The sequence below is a fragment of the Sus scrofa genome, chromosome 5 (genome assembly GCF_054392235.1).
Source record: "Sus scrofa isolate SSC_HxYL_T2T_F1_AM1 chromosome 5, Sscrofa_HxYL_maternal_Yorkshire_Landrace_v2.0, whole genome shotgun sequence".
Taxonomy (NCBI): Eukaryota; Metazoa; Chordata; class Mammalia; order Artiodactyla; family Suidae; genus Sus; species Sus scrofa.
Window position 1 is genome coordinate 38,644,947 of NC_139387.1, and position 17,597 is coordinate 38,662,543.

The following is a 17,597-nucleotide window of genomic DNA, read 5'->3' on the forward strand; positions in this document are numbered from 1 at the left end:
GATGGAACCTCACTTGGAAAAATGAGTGTTAACAGTCGTTTGTACCATAGTATAAATTAGTCACACTGGCACCTGTCCTGCGGGTTATGTAAGGTGTGCGACTCTTTGGAGAGATGTTGTCCTTTGTTGGAAGAACTTGAAACATCAATGAGTAGGTAAGGGAAGATGTGCAGAAGGCAGGTGGCTCTGGAAATGGTGACATCTCAGCAGTTCCACTCATGGTCTAGGCTTATCCACTGCTCTTTTTCATTCTTTTGGAAAACAATCTGAGAACATTTGTAGGGTGCCCAGAATGGGCTCTCTGCCTGGCTCCCATTATCTTCAGGTCTTGGCCTGAATAGCTTTCTCTGTTTAAAGCAGATTTTTGTCTTGCCAAGTCACTCTTTGTCACAACATACTGTTTACTTGCTTCAGGGGATTTCAGGCATTCCAAACATCATCTCCCTTTAGAATCTGCTGTCCCAGAGCTCCTGTCATGGTTCAGTGGTTAATGAACCCGACTAGCATCCATAAGGATGTGGGTTCAATCCCTGGCCTCGCTCAGTGGGTTAAGGATCCAGTGTTGCTGCAAGCCGTGGTGTAGTTTGCAGACATGGCTTGGATCCCGAGTTATTATGCCTGTGGTGTAGGCCTGTGGCTACAGCTCCAATTCGACCCCTAGCCTGGGAACCTCCATATGCCGCAGGTGCGACCCGAAAAAGCCAAAAGGTAAAAAAAAAAAAAAAAAAAGAAAAGAAAAGAATCTGCTGTCCCGCCCCTTCTTCCTCTCTGTTAACATGAAGCCCTGGGAGGTCAGGGGCCTCATGTGTCTGGCTAGTGTCACAGTGAGCCCTGTGCCTGGCACACAAGAACACTCAAAAACTCTTGTCAATTGACAACAAAAATTGAATAGAAAAATGAGAAAGACTAAATTTAGCTTCTTATTTGTGGCCCAGGATGTTTTGCTCACTTGCATTTTCCTAGAACTCTTGTGTTCATTTCTGATTCACAGCAGTCATTGCTTGCTGGTCCCATTTGGTCCCTCCACTCCATCTGTTTCTTGTAGAGAGCTGAAAGGCACAGTTTGAGTCAAGGTCCAATGGGTTGCCATCCTCTTGTAGCAGGTTGCTGGCAAGAAGAGGAGCCAGATTTTTTTTTTTTCTTTTTTCTTTTTTAGGGCTGAACCTGAGCCATATGGAAGTTCCCAAGCTAGGGGTCAAATTGGAGCTGCAGCTGCCACCCTATACCACAGCCACAGCAATGTGGGATCCAAGCCACATCTACAACCTATACCACAGCTCACAGCAATGCCGGATCTTTAATCCATTGAGTGAGGCCAGGGATTGAACCTGAGTCCTCACAGATACTAGATGGGTTCACTACCACTCAGCCACGATGGGAACTCCCAGATTCATTTCTTCACGCAATTCTATGAAGTAAACACAGGGAGGCAATTGAACAGAACAGTGCAAACACTATTCTGATATATAATCAAAGGTTTGATTTAGGGTCACACATTTCATATAAAGCCCTGGGTAGAATAGGAAACTAAAGCCAAATGGAGGAAAAACGCGGGAGGTGTCCCTCCCTCATTACTGCTTGGGTCCAGGTCTTACCTGTTCTGCCGAACATGAGGGACTCATTAGACAGCTCCTCGCTGCAAGTTACAATCACCATTTTGTACATTCGACCTTGGAGCAAGTTCTGGAAAGAGAAGCTTTGGACTGTGGGGTCAATTTGTGCTCTCTCCTGAAGAGTTCCATCCGGGTTGTACAGAAAGATGTTGTACCCTTTGAACTCCCCCTTGGAGGGCGTCCAGCTGAAGGACAGGTGTCCGGTGGAGTTCTCTGTGATCCTCAGATTGGTGACAGCTGCAGGGACTGGAAAAGCCGAGGAGCAAGAGAGTGAGACTGAGTCTGATGTCCCTGACATAGCCTGGGATTGACATCTGGATGGCCCCCCTCCAACAAGCAGCCCCAAATACACGGCCCCTGCCTTGGTAAAGTACTGACTTCACGGAGACCCGAAAGCAAAGAAATCTGAATATTGTGAATTACTGATGCTGGAACCAGTAATTTAAAAAAAACAAAACCACAAGAGAACAACAACAACAAAACCCACCACGGATGGAAAGTTATCTTCAAGGACATTTTTTGAATATAAAATAAAGTTAATCGGACCTATGTGACTAATACTGAGAGCTAGATCAGAGATCGAAAAACTATCTCTGAGTGCCCTCTGACAGCTAAGAAATAGCCATTAGAGGGAAGAGCAGTGAAGAGGAGAGAGTAGGTAAGAAAGAAGGGAAAATCAGGCAGAAAGAGAAAATTAGAATCAGGGATGTGGGAAAGAGAAGCAAAAAGAAAAGCCAAAACCAAAACCAAAAAAAAAAAAGTTTACATTAGGATTTTGCAACCCTTTTGGCCTCCTGTGCTACCTGTTGGCAAGGTGAAGGTGATCAAGTGCCTCCCAAAATGACCTGCTTCCAAACTGTTGGCACTGATGCTGCCTGATTCTATCCAAGTCTTAGGATGTCCGTGGGAACAAAACAGGACACTGTCTTGGTCTCTCCTGGATTCTCCACTCCACTTTCTCAGGCTCTTTTGCTTTTTCTCTCTCATGCCACACTCTTAAAACTTGGTAACCCCCATGGTTTCATCCTTTGCTTTATATGCTATCACATTAGCCAAGCAATTGGTCTCATTCATTTTATGGATTGCTATGGTCTGAATGCGTCACACCGAAATTCATAGGTTGAAACCTCAGGGCCAGAGTACTGGTATTGGGGGATGTGGCCCATGAGAAATACTTAGGTCGCAAGGGTGGAGACCTCATGAATGGGATGAGCGCCCTTATAAAAGAGACCCCAGACGTCTCATCCTTCCACCATGTGAGGACGCAGTGAGAAGGTGCCATCTGTGAATCAGAAATGGGCCCTCACAAGATCCCACATCTGCCGGAGCCTGGACTTTGGACTTGCAGCCTCCAGAACTATTTGTTGTTTAAGCCACCCAGTTATACTGAACAGACTAAAACATGGATTTAAGTAAAATTTTTGTCCAAATCTTTACCTCCAGCTGACTTTTCAGGGCTCGGGCCCAAATTTTCAAAGAACTATTGATCACCTCTCTGTCAGTCATTTAGACATCTCAAACTCAAGGCAGAACAGAGCCCTGATTCTTTCTCCTTGACACTCTCTCCTCTTAGTTCCCTTATCTCACTTAGTAGAGTCATCTTCTACCAGATACCCCAGGTAGAAGCTCTAGAATCTTCTTCTTCTTCTCCTCCGATATTCCACCCAGCCACCAAGTGCCATCCTACCTAATGCAGGAATATTTCTTGACTGTATCTACTATTCTTTACTATTCTTCTTTTTTTTTTTTTTTTTTTTTTTTGCTTTTTAGGGCCATGCCTGCAGCATATGGAAGTTCCCAGACTAAGGGTCGAAGTAGAGCTGCAGCTGCCAGCCTGGGCCACAGCCACAGCAACACAGGATCCCAGCCATGTCTGTGACCTACACCACAGTTCATGGCAACACTGGATCCTTAGCCCACTGAGTGAGGCCAGGGATTGAACCTGCGTCCTCATGGATACTAGTTGGGTCCATTACCACTGAGCCATGATGGGAACTCCTGTGTCCACAGTTCTTCCTCAGTGCCCCTGCGTTTTCACTTTTGACCCTTATCCTTTCTGCAACCACCATCCTCTTAGGACCCCAGCTGCCTCCCTGACCACCTCCCCCTACTTTGTCGTCACTCACTGTGCTCCAGCTGCAGTGGTCTCATTACTGCTCGTCCAACAGGCCTGACATGCTCCTGCTTTAGAGTCTTTCTCTTGCCATTTGCTCTGTTTGGGGATACTCTTCCCCAAATAACTACACAATCTTCTTTCTCACTTCTTTCAGATTTTACTCAAACTTTATCACCTTTTCAACGAGACCTTTTAGGACTGTTTTATCTAAACTGTAAGCTTCCAACATTTGCTAACCCATGTGCCTGCTTTAATTTTCTCCTCAGCATTTATGACCATTTTTTACTTCTTTATTTTACTTTATTGCTACATTTTTTACTTCTTTATTTTGTTTATTGACTTTCATGAGAACGAGGGTTTGTTTTATTCATTTCTATGTATCCAGCATTTAGAACAGTGCCTGGCATACAGTAGGTGCTCAAGAACAAGTGCCTTAATGAGATGGTCTCCCCATCTCTGGTCTCTTCTGCATTCAACCTACCCCCCATTGTCATCTGATTTATTTAATCATTTATTTGTTTTTGGCCATGCCCACCACATGTGGAAGTTCCCAGGCCAGGGACTGAACGTGAGCCACAGTGATGACAACGCCGGACTGGGCACCAGGGAACTCCTGATTTTTTTTTTTTTAAGGCATAATTTTTTGTTATATAACATCTACTCTCTGGCTGAAAAACCTTTGTCTCCTTTTATTTATTTTACAAGATGAAACATAAAGTCCCGAGGAAGGTATGCCAAGTACTCTAATCTGGCCCCCACCTGCCTTTCCAGCTTCACATTTCCACCACGTAACACACACATCAGCCACCACAAAATCTCACTGCTCTTCTCACCCCTGCCTGTCTCGGCACAAGGTCATCTCTCTGCACCAGAAGTCCTACCTTCTCTCCAGGTGGAGAACTGCTTCATCCTTCATGATGGTATCAAAGTGTCACTTTCAGAAAGACTTCCCCGTTCCACCTGACTCCATGCTCCCTTAGATGGTGGACATTCTTCTGTCTCATACAATCCTTATCACATTGTGCTGTCATTATTTGTCCATGTGTCTGTCCCTCTGCTAATCAGTCACCTCTTCCAGGACAAGAAGCATGCCTACTTTATCATGATGTCCCTATCAACATTGAATCCCTTTCTGATCCAGGGACTTAATACATAAATATCCAGTTAGACTAGTGTGGTTGTGTAAATAATGGACCCCAAGGATGTCCAGGTCCCAATTCCCAGAACCTGCGAATATGTTACGTAAGGTGGAAAAAGGGACTTTGCAGGAAATGATTAAGTTCAGGATCCTGAAATGGGAAGAGGATCCTGCATTGTCCGGGTGGTGGCCAGTGTAGTCAAAAGAATCCTTAAAAGATGGAAGAGGGAGGCAGGAGAGCAGAGAAGGTGATGTGCTAGTGGACAAGGAGGCCATGAGCTGAGGAATGTGAGTGGCCTCTCGAAGCTGCAAAGGGCAAGGAAAGGATTCTCCCCATAAAGTCACTAGAAGAATCAGCCTGACACCTTGATTTTTAGCCCCACAAGATCTACTTCAGATTCTGATGGCCAGATAACAAATTTGTGTTGTTTTAAGGGCAAAGTTGGTGGCAATTTATTATAGTAAGAATAAGAAAGTAATCGAGCCAGTTTTGATGAAAAATCTGAATGGGGGCGTGGTGGGCTGAAGGCTGTGTGAATAGGTCAACGGAGGGAAGCAGTAAATGATGGTGAACATTCCCACTGTGTCAGTGAATACAGATCATCTCCCAATGTTGGGTCATCTCTTTGGCCCTACAGTTCTTAAGGAATAGCAAGCTATCCTGCACAAAACAGTAAGCAGTGAGAATTACCTGTTCGGCCTTCAGTTTGGGCTTCCTTGCTGAAGAGGCCTCCGCTGACCGTTAGGATCTGTATCTTGTACTTCTTTCCTGGTATTAGGTCTTCAAATTTGTGCTGCTTGGTGGTGGCCGCCTCTGATATGTTACTCAGGAGGATTCCGTTTTCACTTAGAAGCAGGATATCGTATCTTTCCACCACGCCAACAGCTTTTTGCCAGCTTACTATTAAGGAATGACTGCTGTATGCATTGTCTGCCATTATTCCCTGGACGGACGCCGGGACTGCAAAGAAAGAAGAGGTCCCACCACTTAGGATAAAGTAGTCAATTGAGAAAAACTTTCCTAAATCAACTGCAAATGGAAGATGCAGCCTCATGGCTGCACTGACACTCCCTGTGTGCTCTTAGGAGAAAATGGCCTGGCCTAAATTATCTGTACAACTGCTTACAGTCTCTATGGTTTTTTGTTTCTTCTTTTTTTTACTCTGACTTAGACAGGATCTTGAGGTCAAACAAGCAGAAAAATTAGTGAGAAAGCTACTGATAAATATGCAGAGTAATGCATATCTATGTATGCAGAAAGTAGAAGAATGCTGAACAAATTTACATTCAGTGAATACAATTTGGATGACTGAATTGTCTCTTGTTTAGAGTTTCATTCTCAAGATTAACTCAAGTCAAAGCTTCAAGCCTTACCTTACACAGTAGCACTGAACAGCGTTTGTACTGTGGTTCTTGATGGGAAATGCCAGATAGTTTTACTGGCTAATAAGAATCCTAGGCTTATATTTTCTCTCATGCTACATAACATCCTTAAGGGATCTCATCCACTCCATGGTTTGAATTGTTGCCCACGTGGTGGTGACTCCCACATTTAAACTCTCAGTGGGAACCTCTCTTCTGTTTTTGCAAGTGACATCCCTCTCTGGATGTTCCCCAGACCCCTGACTCTCAAGATGACCAAACTGAACTCCTCACCTCCCTCCTATCATCTCCTCATTGTCTTTGGTCCAAGTCAGAAACTTGGCTTGCTACCCTCATCCTGCTACAAAATCAAACATGTGATTTGTCATTTCCCTCTCCTAAATCTTACATCTCTTGGGTCTCTCCCTTTCCTTCCTCTCTCCTGCCCTTAGCCTGGGACACTGTCATCACTCACCTACATCACTGCAGCTCTCTGGACCAGAGTCCTTGCTTCCTCATTTCCAACTGTTTCAAACTGCACACAGCATCCGGCAGATTCCCAGCATGCCATGCTGATGGCCTTTCACTGGCTCTCCTAATTCTTTTTTTTTTTTTTTTTTTTTTTTTTGTCTTTTTAGGGCCGCACCCTCAGCCTATGGAGGTTCCCAGGCTAGGGGTCCAATCGGAGCTGTAGCTACCAGCCTACGCCACAGCCACAGCAATGCAATATCTGAGCTGCCACTGTGATTAACACCACAGCTCATGGCCACGCTGGATCCTTAACACACTGAGAGAGTCCAGGGATCGAACCTCCATCCTCATGGATACTAGTCAGATTTGTTTCCGCTGAGCCACAATGGGAACTCTGGCTCTCCTAATTTTAAACACTTTATCAGAGCTACAAGGTCCTTCACAATCTGGTCCATCTACTCTCTTGGCCACACAGCTCACATCTTTATTCTAGCATATTACATAATGTGTAGCTCATTTCAGTTCTTACATGCTTTCGCTCTCTCCCAGACCTTTGCTTTTCTGCTAGAATCAGATTAACATGATCAGCATATACTCTACCAAGATGATTTCTTAATGTCTCTTAAAATGTTACCTCCTCCTGGAAGCCTTCCTTGATTCTTTTTGTTTGCTCCTATACTATCTTGAGATTACTTCTGTTTTGGCACTTATCGTGTTATACTGTAACTGCCTTTTTACTCTCTGTCTCCTTGCCTAGATTGTAAGCTTCTTTGTTCACAAGCTCTATCTTGATGATGAATTCCCATTTTCCAACATAATGGTTGGACATATACATATATGAAATAGAGACAGAGGAGGACACAGTACAGAAGCCCAGGCCCTGCAACTAAATAAGCGGTCATGAAGATGAAAGACATCTAGTATGTACTGTGTCACAGTAGAGAGAGCATGTGGTTTGAAGTCAGACAGACTTAGATTTGAAGTACAGCTCTACGTTTTATTACATGTATCCTTGATAATGTTTCATAAACTTTCCGAGCCTTACTTTCTTCATCTGTAAGATGAAGATAATGCTCTCTGCTTTGTAGTGTGGCTAGATATTTTTTTGGGATGTGCATGCAGCATACAGAAGTTCTCAGGCCAGGATCAAACCTGTACCAAAGCAGTAGCAATGCTGGATTCTTAACGGCTAGGCCATGGTGGAACTCCTAGAGATCTTTTTTTTTTTGGCTTTTTAGCGTGGAACCCAAGGCATATGGAAGTTCCCAGGCTAGGGGTTGAATCGGAGTTACACCTGCTGGCCTACAGCACAGCTCACGGTATTGCCAGATCCTTAACCCACTGAACAAGGCCAGGGATCGAACCCAGAGCCTCATGGATCCTAGTTGGGTTTTGTTAACAAATCCTAGTTGGGTTTGTTAACCGCTGAGCCACAAAGGGAACTCCTCCTAGAGATCATTTAAAATGCCTGGCATTTTTAGTGGTGCTTAGAGCTTATCTTTGTTTTGAAAGTACTATATTAATAGTGGTATTAACATAAATAAACAGCTACATTATTAATTCATCACAAATGAATAGATGGCATAGGTGTATTTTTCTTTAAAGAATTTTGAGAAAGGAAACATTCTGAAAAATACATAATTAGACAAGTCAGCTATTTTACTATCCCTTAGCAAGTATAAAAATCTATTCACATAGTTTGGTTTCTAAATATCTTTCGTTTGTTTTGAATATCTGTTAGAAAAGAAAAATGCAAAGAAAAAATATGAGAAAGGCTCTTGAAACCACACTGAACTGCATAAATTTAGGTGAGTTTGAATTTGGATATTCTCCATTTGTGAATGGCCAGGCCCACCCATTGTCCCATCGTGGAGAACTACTTGGCTCCTCTCCAGGTGGATGCTCACCTGTCCGCCCGAACACCTCAATCTGGTTCTTCAGGGACCCGCTGACAGAGGCGATCAAAATCTGGTACTGTTCCCCGGCCTCCAGTCTGTGGAATGTGTGCTCAGAGACATGCTTGGGGATGGTTTGAGACTCAACCGTTTGACTCTGCCTGAATGCGGACACCGTGTAAGAATCAACATCGCCCCCACCAGGAGTCCAGTTCACGGTCAGGCTATCTGTCGCCCCATTGGGAGAAACGCGAATATTTTTGACAACACTAGGAACTAAAAAAGAAAATAAATTTAAAAACCATCACTTGGAGAACAAACGAAGGACATTTTCCACTAAAATGTTCATGCTTCCTACATTTTGGCATCTACTGAAAGAATCCATGTGAAAAAAAACTGGTATCAATCTACCATTTTGCTCTGACTTTTCTGCTTGAGCTGAAGTTGATGGGGGAAATTTAGAGGGACATTAAAGCCAGTCAGTAGAAAAGAAGAACAAGAATAATATAATGGGCGCCAGTTCGATTGCCTTGGTTCAAGTCTTGGCTTTCTCATTTACTAGATGTGGGATTAGAGGCAAATCCCTTAACCCCTGGAAGTCCTCATCAGAAAAGTGGTAATGATAATAATAGTAGCCAGCCCACAAAATTGTTAGGCTTGAACAAAATGTACATATAAAGTGCTTTGCTGTGGGTCAAGTTCACAGTAAACTCTTTTGTCTTTTTTTTTTAAGGGCCGCACCTGTGGCATATGGAAGTTCCCAGGCTAGGGGTCGAATCAGAGCTGTAGCCACCGGTCTACACCACAGTCATGGTGATGCAGGATCCGAGCTGCGTCTGCGACCTACACCACAGCCCATGGCAATGCCCGATCCTTTTTTTTTTTGTCTTTTGTTTTTTTTTTTTTAGGGCCACACCTGAGGCATATGGAGGTTCCCAGGCTAGGGGTCGAATCAGAGCTGTTGCTTCTGGCCTACGCCAGAGCCACAGCCACGCGGGATCCAAGCCATGTCTGCGACCTACACCACAGCTCACAGCAACACCAGATCCTTAACCCACTGAGCGAGGCCAGGGATGGAACTGGAGTCCTCATATGCTAGTTGGGTTCGTTAACCACTGAGCCATGACGGGAACTCCCACAGTAACTCTTAATAAATGTTAATTGTTTTTGCAACCCTCCTAAAACAGTTCCAAAGAAGGAATACTCTACCAACCAACCAAGTTGTTTATACTTTATCTCTATGCCCCACAAGGAATAGCTGCTCACATCAATGCTATGCTATTTTTCATGCAGCTGTGTTTTTTTTCTTCTCCTTCATCCTACTTTACTTTGATAAAGTACCTTGGACAATATCACGATCACTATCAAGATAACCTTCGCCCTTCCCTGCCATCTCCCTTTTAGCCCTTCACATCCTCAACCCAAATGTCTGGCTACCCAACATGCTAAATACACCACTATATCTAGTCAGGTTCAAGAGTTCTATGTCTCATTACCTGTGAAGCCCTCAATGAAGGCTGACTGCTGTACGTCTCCACTGACGGTCAAGACAAGAATTTTATACTGGCGCCCTGGTGTGAGGGAGGTGAATCGATACTCCGTTGCCGTATTGACCAGGTGAAAAGAAGGAAATACTTTCATATCATTGAAGAGCAGCTGGATCTCATACTGGTCGACGTCCCCGTCAGCACGTGTCCATGTCACCTGAAGGTCCTCAGTGCTTCTGTTCCTCAAGGTGAGATCCTTAACCGCCTCTGGGACTAGGAAGGAATGTGAGAAGGCATTTCAGGAAAGTGACTGATCAGAGTTTACTACACAATAATTTATGAATCACGTCACAGAACTGGCAAACATCTCCCTTCCCCCCCAATAAACCACTTCAACAACTTCACGCATAATTAAACAAGAAAAATTGGAAGGGACTATTAAAATTATAATTTTTTTCCTGACATAAATCTTATATGCTAAATGTTGGTAGAATATAATTATAAAATGAGTTATGATCTCACTCATAAGATAAAATGATTTTAAATGCCACAATGCGGGAGGACAGGGAGAAAAATGGGAAATTTGGCCTTCTTGCTCCCCCAATATGCTTGCTTTTATCTGCCAACAAATACTCTGTAATTATAGGCCATGGCTTGGCTGAATGATGTTAGCTCCCAGTGAGGGTAACTGAAAATGCCGTTTACTGATCAGTAAGTAGAGAAGATTCAAGGTGAAGATACACTATGTACTTGATGACCTTCAAGTCCCAACCAACCATCAAATTTTGCAATCTTTTCACTTACTTGTTCTCCCATTTCCTTGTTCACTGGCCTCATATTGTCCACTTTTTGTACTAACAGTGACACTGTATAACCGTCCAGGGACTAGCTTAACAAATACACACTCATTTTCAGACTTGGGGATGGTTTTCGTTTGAATGAAGTTGTTTTTGTTTTTAATGGTGACTTCATAGTGATCAAAGTCTCCGGTGGCGTGTACCCAGGATACCTTTAAATAGTCACTCCTGGCCGAGTTGCTGATACTGACTCCCTGGACCTTGTCAGGCACTGCAAAAAGAAAACAGAAAACAGCTAAAGATTTAGGGACTCTGACGGAGCGAGGGATCACAGATGACAACCTGGGACGATGAAAGAGTGAGTAGATTTTTATTGTGTGCATTTAAAAGAAAAATGTTAGGAGTTCCCATCGTGGTGCAGCAGAAACAAATCTGACTAGCATCCATGAGGACACAGGTTTGATCGTTTGATCCCTGGCCTTGCTCAGTGGGTTAAGGATCCGGCGTTGCTGTGAGCTGTGGCGTAGGTTGCAGACGTGGCTCAGATCTGGTGTTGCTGTGGCTGTGGTGTAGGCCAGTGGCTGCAGCTCTGACTTGATCCCTAGCCTGGGAACCTCCACATGCAGCAGATGCAGCCCTGAAAAGACAAAAAAAGAAAAAAAAAAAAGAAAAATTTTGGATCTCTGGATCACAAATTTCTGGAGGGGGAAAGATTGTGACACTATTTGGAGTGATAAAGGATCTTCTAAAAGAACCTGAGGAATGAATTCTAATCCTGTTGTTAGCCTACACCCAGTGTCATGTACAAGATGGAACATTAAACATCCTAAGTGATGATTAATATGAATGACGGTGATGATATTAATAATCCCAAATACTGTGGTGACTGGAGATTTGATAATGAGTTACCAGGAAGAGTAAAACAATCCAAAAGAAAAATGGAAGAGGAGGAAACATACGGTAATTAACCCATGAAAAGATGTTTGGTATCATTGATCAAAGAAATGCAAGTCAGGGCTGTAGCAAAATGCCCTTTTACATCCATTTGATTGGCAAGATTTAAAAACTTGATAAAGTGTGAGAGAGAAGATGCCCATCCACAGGAGACTGGAGGAATGAAGTGGTAAATAAACACACTGAAATATTATAGAGCACTCATAAAAATCTGGATTTCTTTTCCTTACTGTCAAAACACAAACTATGGATGAATTTACCATTAAGTGAAAAAAAGCTAAGTTCCAAAAGATTGCACACTGCACAGAAAAGACCTTTTCCATGTCAAAACAACTAAAAATTTAAAAACCTGTAATCGAACTCTAACACAGACAGGAAGAGAGAAAAATAGGAGTCAAGGATGGTTTCTCATGTACATATTAAATTATTAAAAATTACTAATTAAAGTCTCAATTAAATTTAATGTGTAGAAAATAAATAAAAGTGGTAATGTGGCAATTGATGCATAGGGTCCTGAACCAAGAACTGTGATTAATCCAATTTTGTGTATCTCACATTCTCCATAAATATATAAATGAACAAACAATTCTGTGTACCCATAGTTTCTTTCTCAATTGATCAGTCAATGCTTGTTAAGAGGAACACTATAAAATAAGGCAATTCTGTATTTTGAGTATGATATTAAGCACATTCTAATTATTCATTTGGGCTGTATTTTATTTTATTTATTTATTTATTTTCAGCCACACTCACGGCATGTGGAATTTCCCAGGCCAGGGATAGAATCTGAGCCACCGCTGGGACCTGTGGTACAGCTGAGGCAACACCAAATCCTTAACCCATTGCATAGGGCCAGGGATTGAACCTGTGCCACCACAGAGATGCTGTCAGCTCCTTAACCTGCTGTGCCACAGTGGGAGCTCCCTGGGTCTGTATTTTAATTAAAGAAGGCCCTAGACTCATTGTTATTTGGATATAACTGGATTTTATAAATATTAGTGAGAAGGAGCATTGAGAAGAGGTGTAAACTCAATCACATTCAGGGTCCTAGGCTTCGAGTTCAACGCTAGCATTTCTCTGGGTCTGTGCAGCCTCTGTGTTTGGGGTATGTTAAGGGATTTCTGTTCCGACCATATGCCAAGGCTATGTCCAAGTTGTCTCTTCCACTTTCTCCCAAAGCATGAAATGACCCCAAAATTTCAATATTTTGGTATCCAAGCTGCATTTCTCATGATGCTTCTCCCACCTACACATTGGTTTATGTGTACTGGTTTTTGTATTGGAATACATCTCGCAACAGACGTGGAGCAAAGGCAGATATGCTTTTTTTCAAGACATTTACCTGGAATCAGTCGGAGTGTTGTTCGAATTTACTCATCACAGACTTATCAAAGAAAATCCGAAGTGACATTGTATATATGGGCTAAGAAAATCAATGATCTAGGCAATTTACTTAAGGCAAAGCAACTATTACAGGAAGAAAAACGAGGCTAAAACCATGGTCAGTCAATAAGGGGCTCTCCAGGTGGAACTGGGGGTAATTTGTGAGACTTGCCTGGCAGCACAGTGAGATGATGTGATACAGAATTAGAAATATTGACATTTTCACCCAAAATGTAGAACAAGAACATTCAAAAAGGAAAAGGGCATTGAGATAATCAGCCAAAATCAACAAGGCAACAACTCAGACACGACTCTCCAGTTACACCGATCTGTCAGGGGCAATGGTATGCCTTGATGGGTCAGGAGCTGGATCCAAGCTCATGCTGATAGAATCAAAAGGGTGCTTTGCATGAAGGATCACTTTTCTTGCATTTAAAAACAACCCTAGGAGTTACTGTCGTGGCGCAGCAGAAATGAATCTGACTAGGAACCATGAGGTTGCGGGTTCGATCCCTGGCCTCGCTCAGTGGGTTAAGGATCCGGCATTGCTGTGAGTGGTGGTGTAGGTCGCAGACGCGGCTCGGATCTGGTGTTGCTGTGGCGGCGGTGTAGGGTGGCAGCAACAGCTCTAATTAGACCCCTAGCCTGGGAACCTCCATATGCCTGGATATGGCCCTAAAAAAAAAAAAAAAAAAGGGCAAAAAACCCCCCCAATAAAATAAATAAAAACAACCCTAACACAAGGCCTTGCAGTATGAAGTTCATATGGATGGGAAACATTTGTGAACTGACCCTGAAGGGAAGCAAGGAGTTCCTAGTTGGATGACATATCCTCTCATTTCTGGCAATTTTTAGGCTCTGAGATGATCAACATAGGACATGGACACAGGCTGCTTTGTAAATAGAAATCTGCTCTTCAGATCTAAGTCAATATTGGGCTAATCAGCATAATTAGACTTAAACTCATTGAGAGGCAAGACTATCTCTTCATATCCCTGACTAATGCTTTCAGGGAGAGCATGATGTCATGGGGAAACCGCCCTGAAGTTCTCTTGAGCTTGGTGACTTTTCAGCCATATGACTTAGGGAAGCCACAGTTTTCTCTCTAACACTTCATCTCAAATGAGATGGGATTAGATCATTCTGGGGACACTTTCAATGCTAGCATGCTGTAACAATGCAAATCAGTGGTTCTTAACCTTTTAGAGGTCACGAGAGCTATGAGAATCTGATAGAAGCCATTCACTCTTTTGGAAGAAATGCATATACCTTCCCTGTTCCCAACAACTTCTCAGACAATTTGGGGGCTATTCTTTCCTAAAGGCTACTCTCAAACCACAAATGAAAACTCCTGATCGAGGCGATTTCTGATTATATATTCATCAAACATTCACTGAGTGCCTAATAGGCTCCAACCTTGTACTGGGGCATTGGATGATGGTTGTCCCAGATCTTCATGGAAAAACTGACATTTTAAAATGCAAACATCAACCCACAGCTTAGCAGGAAAGAGTTGAGAAAATATCAATGTCAAGTTTAAGCAGAAATCTCAGATGTAAACCCCAGGAAGCACAGGTATATTGGGGAAATGGTAGCTGTCTAAATTTAGTTTTTTTTTCCAGCACAGTGAAGACCAGGCATTCAAGCCTTTGTAAGATTTGACTCCTAGTCCCAGAATTATGAAGGTTCACATTTTCACCTTATATGAAAAAGGATAGACAGTGTTGTTGACCAACAGACATTTCAGGAAGAACTTCAAGACAGAGAACTTTGTAGGCTCTGGAGTTATTCAGAACTGGGTTTTAAACCCAGTATCTGAAATGCGATGGCTGTTAAGCAAGTTAAACAGTTGGACAAGTTATCCTGAACCAAAAGACCCCATAAAATAGGAATAATTATGACAACCACCTCAACACAGACTTTGAAAGGATTAAGTCAGTGAATCTATGTAAAGCCAGAGTCCAGTAACCAAAAAGTACTTCCTGAACAGGAATACTTGTTACTAAATTTGAATAGGTCATGAACTCCAGCCATGAATGTTGTGTCCATCTTACTCTGAAGGTAACAGTTGCTCACATAAACAATTTCTTGGGTCAAGATGTGAAGATGATCACAATTCTGTGGTCTCAACAGTCTTTGGTCCTATCATTACAGAATTGTTGCAGATCTATGATCTGAACCACACAGCTGGTTTGTTTAGTTTGCTTTTCGGCTGCACCTGTGGCATGAGGAATTACCTGGGCCAGGGGCTAAACCTGTGCCACAGCAGCAACCCGAGCTGCAGCAGTGACAACGCTGGATCCTTAACCTACTAAGGCACCAGGGAATGAGGCACCAGGGAACTCCTGGTTAGTTCTATTTTTTTTGCTTTTTAGGGTCGTACCCACGGCATATGGAGGTTCCCATGCTAGGGGGCGAATCAGAGCTACAGCTGTCGGCCTACACCACAGCCACAGCAACACAGGATCCGAGCCACATCTGCAGCCTACACAACAGCTCATGGCAACACTAGATCCTTAACCCAGTGAGCAAGGCCAGGGATTGAACCCGCAACCTCATGGCTCTTAGTTGGATTCGTTCCCACTGAGCCACAGTGGGAACTCCCCAGCTGGTTCTTATAGAGCCTGTAGCTCTTATAGCCTCACCTGTCCGCTCTTGGCCGAAGGAATGATTTTCATACTTGCCGCTCCTCGTAGTTATGGTCACGTTGTAGAGGCGACCTGGGGTGAGGGAGCTGAAGGAGCATTCGCTGACAGATTTGGCAATCACAAGGGACTGAACCACCCTGCTGTCATGGGAGAGGGTCACCACGTAGTTATCCACGTCTCCAGGAGCCGGCAGCCAGGATATGCTCAGGTAGTCATTACGACCGGAATTGTTCACTGTTACTCCACTCACACTGGAAGGGACTGGGATTAACAAGGGGAAGAAAATTCGAAAAGGAAAGCACAGTCAAAAGTCGGAGTCACCTATTGCGGTTGGCGACAACTGTGGGCTCAGGAGACTCGACTGCCTATGAGGTCAAGGAAGTGTGAGGATTTCACCTTAGTTTCTAGAAGCTGAGAGTTCTTCCCCTGGAGGGCTAACCAAAATAAAAATACAGGGGTCTTTCGGATGCCTCAGAAATATAAGGATGCTGCCACTGCATTTTTACAGTGCTGTTTGTAAAATATTTTAAGCAGAGGCATTTTTATGTGAATGTGTCAGGAGGTTCCCTTGGGAGGGAAGGGAAGGTTAACAATCTGAATGAGCTTGAACCAATCTCTTCACTAACGAAAGGATGTTTGAGGGGGAAAGGTGAAGAATGCAATAGCTTTTCTAAAGTCTTAGACATTGGGATAGCTTTGAATTGCTTGTGGTTAAATTATTTCTGGAGAGTCTAACCATTAACACCAGTAGAGGGGCTGCATTTCCCTTTGGAAAGCATTTCCTGCCCCCTAGTGGTAAGAAATAAACCTAAACACCTCTCCTGGAAGCAACAAGTCTGGAGACTGGACTTGAGGGCAGAAAGATCTGTTGTGGCTGTTGTGGCGATAATGGCCTTTCTGATGTCGCCCATAATCATGCGCTTATCTCATTTGAGGTTTAGTGCCGCATTTACTAAGAACCTACTATTTGCCAAGTACACAAAAATGGAAAAGATGTGGATGCCTTCAAGGAGTTTCCTGGCTAGAAATACAGTCTGCAAATCAATCATTGTGGTATTGAGTAATAGCTGTTCTGTGCATTAGAAAAAAATGCATAGTAAATAGTACTGTCAGTAGTGAATATCAGAATAAAATATTATGGTATATATGAATTGAAGTACTGTTTTCACCATTGGTTGACTGACTTCAGCTAAATGTTTTCATAAAATTGCCAGTGTCAGTGTACCACATATAATGGATAGGATTTGTCTAGATGACTTCTTTTTTTTTTTTTTTTTTTTTTGGCTTTTTGCCATTTCTTGGGTGGGCTGCTCCTGCAGCATATGGGCGTTCCCAGGCTAAGGGTCTAATCTGAGCTATAGCTATAAGCCTACGCCAGAGCCACAGCAACACAGGATCCGAGCTGCGTCTGCAACCTACACCACAGCTCACAGCAACAGTGGATCCTTAACCCACTGAGCAAGGTCAGGGATCGAACCCACAACCTCATGGTTCCTAGTCGGATTCGTTAACCACTGAGCCATGAAGGGAACTCCTAGATGACTTCTAAGCATCCTTCTCATCTACTAGGCTCTGACTTTGTGACTTAATCCCCAAAGTCTTCTTTACATTCGCAAGCAATTATCCATCATCAAAATTATAAACAGCACCCTAGTGAATAATTCTGCTAATGCTGTTCCATGTATATGGGCATTTCCTAGATGTAAAATTAAAACTTTAGCTGTACATTTATG

The 17,597-nt window shown here is 43.2% G+C and overlaps 1 protein-coding gene across 4 annotated transcripts in view; it reads right to left on the reverse strand.

Annotated features, from left to right (window-relative positions):
• The window catches only part of PTPRB (protein tyrosine phosphatase receptor type B), a 124,232-nt gene that overhangs the window by 42,581 nt on the left and 64,054 nt on the right, over positions 1-17,597 (reverse strand). For all 4 annotated transcript variants that reach the window (XM_021091988.2, XM_021091987.2, XM_001926867.8 and 1 more), the window contains 6 exons: positions 15,862-16,125; positions 10,887-11,150; positions 10,092-10,355; positions 8,608-8,871; positions 5,559-5,828; positions 1,596-1,859 (listed from right to left, as the gene is read on the reverse strand). In XM_021091988.2, the coding sequence (XP_020947647.2) occupies positions 1,596-1,859; positions 5,559-5,828; positions 8,608-8,871; positions 10,092-10,355; positions 10,887-11,150; positions 15,862-16,125 (1,590 nt within the window). The remainder of the gene's footprint in view (positions 1-1,595; positions 1,860-5,558; positions 5,829-8,607; positions 8,872-10,091; positions 10,356-10,886; positions 11,151-15,861; positions 16,126-17,597) is intronic.